A 5,800-nucleotide genomic window follows, 5' to 3' on the forward strand; every position below is an offset into this window, starting at 1 on the left:
CATCCCTCTCTGGTACAAAGCTGCGATATGATAAAGTACGTACGCCGCAATCGCCCAAGCAAAATTACCATAATTATGCGCATGGAGGCTATTAATAAACATAAGAAAATGGCGCTTTCGTCCAATGGTTGGTAAAGGAGCTGTCAATCCGTGAGACCCCACGTGCCAGGGGGGCGTGTCCATGCTGCTTATAAGAGCGCTGGTTGTTGCGTGTCAGGACCACAAGCGCCCTTTGGGTTCCCGTCGGTAAAGTGATCCCACCACGTGCCCTCTGCCGTCACCATGACTCGCTGGATCGTGGCCCTCGTCCTCTGTGCCTGTGTGGCGGTCACCCTGGCAGGTAAGGTCATCAACAGTTTCAGTCATGAATCCAACGAAAACCAAATATTTTCTCTAACTCCACACCGTTTGGTATCGATCTTAAACCATCCAATACAGATGCCACACTTTGTTTTACAGTTGATATATAAGTATACTGTGAACTGTCGACATACCTGTACGCATCGATGTAAATTATTTCGGAAGATAATGTAGGTGTTTGGCTCGCACTTCGCAACGTGGATGTTCTGACTTACGTTTATCAGAGGTAGAGGGGAAATCTTCATTAAGTTGCTTGAATGGGCGGGGTTCGAGCCCAAGACTGCCTACAGCATAGGCAGACCTGATGACCACTCGACCACTCAGTAGCAAGTACCGTTGATGAAATGTTTGGGTCCAGAGGACGTTCAGGATATAAAATGGCATACAGACGGCAGAACGCATGTTAGGCTGTGTCCGAAACACTTGGCTACGGCCGGATTTACACAAAACTTAATGGGAACTGGCCGCGGCCACTGCCATTTACTCGTGTGTAATATCCAGCCGTAGCTGATTCGGACACTGCTTAGCATGGCCACACAGTCCTGACATGACAAGGGACAAGTTACTGGTCAACATCCATAACCAAACTGCGAGGCTACTTTATTAGAACTCTTGGGAAACATACTGGACCTGCATGAGGCCAAAAAGAGGTTGTTAAAATGTAATATCCCATGGAAATAAAGCCTGATCTCACAAACTTTTTTCAAAAACAATTTCAGACAAAACTCCTTCGACAGCTTCCTGTGAGGCTCTCGCAGCTCAAATCAGCACCGAAGGGTGAGTTAAAATAAAAAGAGTGAATTTGATAACAAACGTAAACCAGAGCGTATACTTGAATCGCCTAATATGATATCATTGGCAGTGCAGTTCCCCATGTGTAGCTGCAGAAAAGATTTTCATTTCATTCTATTTTGTTCTTTTGTCCCTTTCTGTTTAATAGGAAGAAGCGTTGGGATGGGCCTTCCCACACATTTTGTGGAGAGGATCTAAATGAGAGAAGAAATGCTTACTGTAACTGTCAGGTTGTGCCAAGGAAGAGGGAACTTGATCTGTCGGGTGAGTGAGGCGTGAAACGGTAAAATTAAAAACGAAGAGAAAAAAGTCAGCAATTTCGTGTTGAAGCAGTGGGATTGTTAAACGGTTAAGGATTGAGAAATTGTTTGGTTATTCAAACCATATTTCGCGAATGATCTACTTCCCTGCCCCTTGCGAACTTGCCACATGAACTGCTCGGTCCGAATTTTAGATACCTGTTATGGCAATAATCCCGCAAAATATGGGTCCCGGACTTCAAACAATATTTCAACCCAAATATACATATCGTTATGATTATTAATTAGAAATCATGAATTTGAGGAATTTGCAGTGATGTAGTCGAGTACTTTTTGAGAACCAAGTTCTCCACCAAATATTTAACTAGTTAGAAGGGAACAAAGCTGAAGTACATCGGCATTTTAAGGTAAATGCATAAAGGTAAGATTACAAAGCAACATAATGACTTCAGACCATCACTGTTTGATAAAATTAACTTTTAGGCCAAAAGTACTCTGAAAATACTCGACCGAGTACTATCCGAGTACTTTTCTCCTTAAAACTTAAATTTTACACAACTGGGAGTGTCTGAATTCTAACATTTATTTTGTAATCTTACCTTTGCAAATTTACCATGAAATGCCTGTGCACCTGGCTTTATTCCCTCTTACCCAGTTCAGTATTTTGCGGAGAACGTTGGTACTCGGAAAGTACTCGACTACAACACTGGGAATTTGCGAGTAGCAAAATAACTTGGTTGCGGTCCTTACCTGTACGTTGCTGCACTACGATTGAAGGGAGCACAAATCTTCCATAGTGAATATGTGGGCTTCTGAGGACCTTTAAACCGAGCCAGACATCTTTAGGGGTCTTTGACTAGGTCCGGTATGATACATAAGCAGGCTCAGTGGATGTCATACTTTGCGAATCGTCTGGGAATCAGTTACAAGAAACGTGCAATGCATGGTATCTTTGAAATGAAATTGGCCAGTATCTAAGTGGTTTGTTGAGGAGTCTTCACAAGCATCGTGTAGCGAGAGCGTTGGGATATGCTACTTCCGATCACAGGGTCGGACTTTCAAATCCAACTGGCGGTTACGTGTTGTGACATCGGGCAATGTTCCTCTCTCCGCCCAGGAGTGAATGGGTGCCTGAGATGCAAACCATCTCTGATCGACCGGTGAGGTAGCGCGTCAAATGAGTGCACCGAGCTGTATACTCCCCTTGGAGTCGGAATGGTTTTTAGGAAGGATTATGTGCCCGGGGAACAGAGATAATAAGATTGTAAAATGTGCATTTCATGACGTATAGATTAAATAACAAGCACAAAATAGCAGCTATAAGTCCAAAGGACGACCCTTAATTTAGGAATATTTTGGGGCCATCTTTTCCGACAGAGTTCCTGCCTTCCGGGAAAGCCAACGCCTTCCTCTCTGGCCGCCGCATCACCAAGCGCAGCTTGTCAGAGGAATGCTGCCACGAGGGTTGCTACTGGGAGGAGATTGAAGAGGTCTGCTAAGAGGGGCCAGCATCACGAACCCTTCGGCCAGACTTGTTTAGACCCCTTTTTTGCCACACCACCATCGTATAGTTTTCGCCGTCCATCGGTTGGGAAACTATGGACGGTCATGGGGACAAAAACAAAAGAACCATTTCAAAATTAATTAAACCAAAACCTCTGACAGCTATTTAAGCGGTTAAGTAACGCTACTACCTCATACCATTTGCAAATACCGAAGTCTGTAACGTTTATGAAACAATTGCAATCTGAGGCATAAACAAATTTTGGTAATCATTGGCCGTCTATACAAAAATGGCGGTCGATGTTTGAATAAAAAAAAAGAAAGGTCTATAAGCACGCAAGCAAGGAATCCATATTCAACCAAACTAACCTTGGCACGTACTCGACAAAAGGATCGATTTTATTTCAATTACGTAATAATTAATTATTAAGTTCATACTTTTCTTGTGCTTAGGTCTTATGACATTTATAATTCGTTGGTGATATGTAGTGGAAAACAATAACAGCGTAATTATTTTGAAATGAAAAATATTTCAGACGTTTGGAAGCTCAAAAATACTTGGATTTACATTTGTTTTTAACTTTTTCCAGTACCTATCTACTGAAAAATCCAAAATGAATAGTGGAGAATATAAAGCATTCAGTTTTTCCATTTAAATTTGATTTGAACCTAACTCTGCTTTACGCTTTTATGATATTGCGGATTTGTTTAATAGTGGAGTGGTTTCCAAATCGACCAGAAGCCAGAAGAGGAAAAAATCTTCACAATACATAACGAAAAATGAAGAAAGGATCAAGGTTCTAATAATTCTCATATTTAAAAGCTTTTTTAATACTTATTTTAACGTCTTTAATTTTAAACCTTACTTGTTAAAACTGTACAAATATGATAGTTATTGCCCAATGTATAAAGGTGTAAATAAATATTGCAGTGGCCTGCAGTTAAGGTATTCAGTTGACCTCTCCTACAAACTCTTCGAAATTAAACTGCCGACAGTTACTCGCGGGGATATAAACATGTTTAAAAATGATAGCGAACAGTAAAAAGATGTCCCCTCTAAAAGTGGATTATATTATACTACACACAGAACGGCCAGAAGTTGTTAAACAACTGGTTGGTTTTAATCCATTTTGTGAAGTTGCACAGTCGTTCCAACTGCCATTATTATTCTCCCTGCGTTGATATAATTTTCTGTTACCCGGATATGCTTTAAATTTGCGATTTCTTGTCTGGCATAAAGCGCCTGAAAGCACAAAGATGTAAAATACTTAGCAGCAGATCGTGTAGCATGGTGCATGTAACGCTAAAACAAAACTGGTAATGGTAAAAAAAAATCACATTAAACGCACAACATCAAGTACCTAGTCTAAATCGATTACTTGTTGCTGTATCGAATCAGAACACGAAAAGGGGTTTCCTACGTAATGGTTAGTACTGGAAACGAAGCTGAGAGTAATTGTTACGCCTGGGGACGACGTGGTAAGGTCGTCCTATATTTGCGTAGCCACGAACAATTTAGCATTTGCACATGCATAAAAATTATTCAATTGAAGTACTAAACTTACGAGATGGCTATCTTAGGGGTACACTAGTCGCTTCCCACTGTTCACGTATAGGACACAATGTTCCCACATAAATTATGGACTGGGATTGAGGTCACTAGTCTATAACAAAGACATCAGTCCTTTTGGGTGCAGACCAGTAAATCGGCACCAAATTACCAAAATTATAACCCAAATTGACAAAATTACGATTTGTGTGCTGTCCAATTCTCTGCTATTAAAAAAGTTAAGTAGACCTTAATGAGCATTAAGTTGCTGTGTGTGTCTTGAACACATGAGAAACGTCGAAGTATTTTTCCTGATTTGTTTGTTGAAGAAAGGGTATTTTATCACTCTTGTCTCTTGCAACACAATGTGTTCATATAACACACCACTATCTAAAATAAAATAAAATAAAAGGACTCAGGGATTTATATCAAGGGAGCTGTAACACATCAAAATTTCCGATCAATGGAAATTACGCGCGATGTTTGAAACGTGTCTAGTTCACGCTAACGTAAACCTCTATATTGTAGTAAACTTCACGTGACTGTGATTCAGCCAACCAGAATAAAGAACCAGCAAGAGGTGTATTCTAATGAGTGATATTACCGCCCCTTTCCTCGTAAGGAAAGGCCTTTCCTTAGGGAGCCATTTCTGATTGTACAAATGTCCAGGTAATGCTGTTACCCGGGTTTACTAAAACCAATTTTCCCTTTCGTCGCGGTAACGAAACAATCAACACTTAATCTCGTAAGCACCCCCCAAAAACAGCCTTTATTTGGGAAAACAGAAATGAGACATGCTTATTCATGTAAAGAACTGAAGAATGCCCAGACGGTTAGAAGTACGCCCTCGTTGTTTCCTTGTAGGACAATGTTTTCTTATGTCGCGGCAAACCCTCAACCAGTTTATGCTTCCGCAGTGTGTATTTCGCAATAGTGCATATAAATAGTATAGTCAAACGAGGAGATAGTGACTGGGGTATCGAACTTAACGTGCATTGTGGTCTGGGAAATATGTACATTACACGTAGGAGTTTCCGCTCCTGCAGCAGTCTATTAGAGAGCTTGTGCAGAGCAAACCAACTCTGTTCCCTTCTTTAGGCGTTAAAAGCTTGGAAGCAATCGGGACTTCAGGCCACAGTTACTGCACTTCTCGAATTCAAGATATCCCCGACATGCAGGGGACTAAGGCAACAGGTTATATCATAAAATTGGCGCTCTGCGTCGAGGTGAAGTGTGCGTCCCCTGCCATGGCGGTACCGGCGAGTGAGGAAGCCTGTAGCATCCAACGGAGAGCCGAACGTGTGCGATTGCATGCAGAGAGGTCTCAGGGAAACTA

General features: G+C 41.4%; 1 protein-coding gene across 1 annotated transcript; it reads left to right on the forward strand.

Moving 5' to 3' along the window:
• Nucleotides 1–203: 203 nt before the first annotated feature.
• Nucleotides 204–3,868, forward strand: LOC110975792 (uncharacterized). The gene is made up of 4 exons (XM_022228579.2): nt 204–340; nt 1,080–1,137; nt 1,301–1,416; nt 2,790–3,868. Exons 1-4 carry the CDS (start codon nt 283–285, stop codon nt 2,909–2,911), a joined length of 354 nt encoding a protein of 117 aa, XP_022084271.1. The 5' UTR covers nt 204–282; the 3' UTR covers nt 2,912–3,868.
• The last annotated feature ends 1,932 nt before the right edge of the window (nt 3,869–5,800 follow it).

Source organism: Acanthaster planci, linkage group LG11 (assembly GCF_054643075.1).
Source record: "Acanthaster planci isolate LZ-2023a linkage group LG11, COTS_SCS, whole genome shotgun sequence".
Lineage (NCBI taxonomy): Eukaryota > Metazoa > Echinodermata > Asteroidea > Valvatida > Acanthasteridae > Acanthaster > Acanthaster planci.

What these genes read in the sequence shown, in the direction of transcription:
- LOC110975792 (XM_022228579.2), top strand. Translation starts at nt 283, where the DNA reads ATGACTCGCTGGATCGTGGCCCTCGTCCTCTGTGCCTGTGTGGCGGTC. An exon ending in TGTGGCGGTCACCCTGGCAG is followed by an intron (nt 341 to 1,079) that starts GTAAGGTCATCA and finishes AAACAATTTCAG; the next exon opens with ACAAAACTCCTTCGACAGCT. An exon ending in GAGGGAACTTGATCTGTCGG is followed by an intron (nt 1,417 to 2,789) that starts GTGAGTGAGGCG and finishes CTTTTCCGACAG; the next exon opens with AGTTCCTGCCTTCCGGGAAA.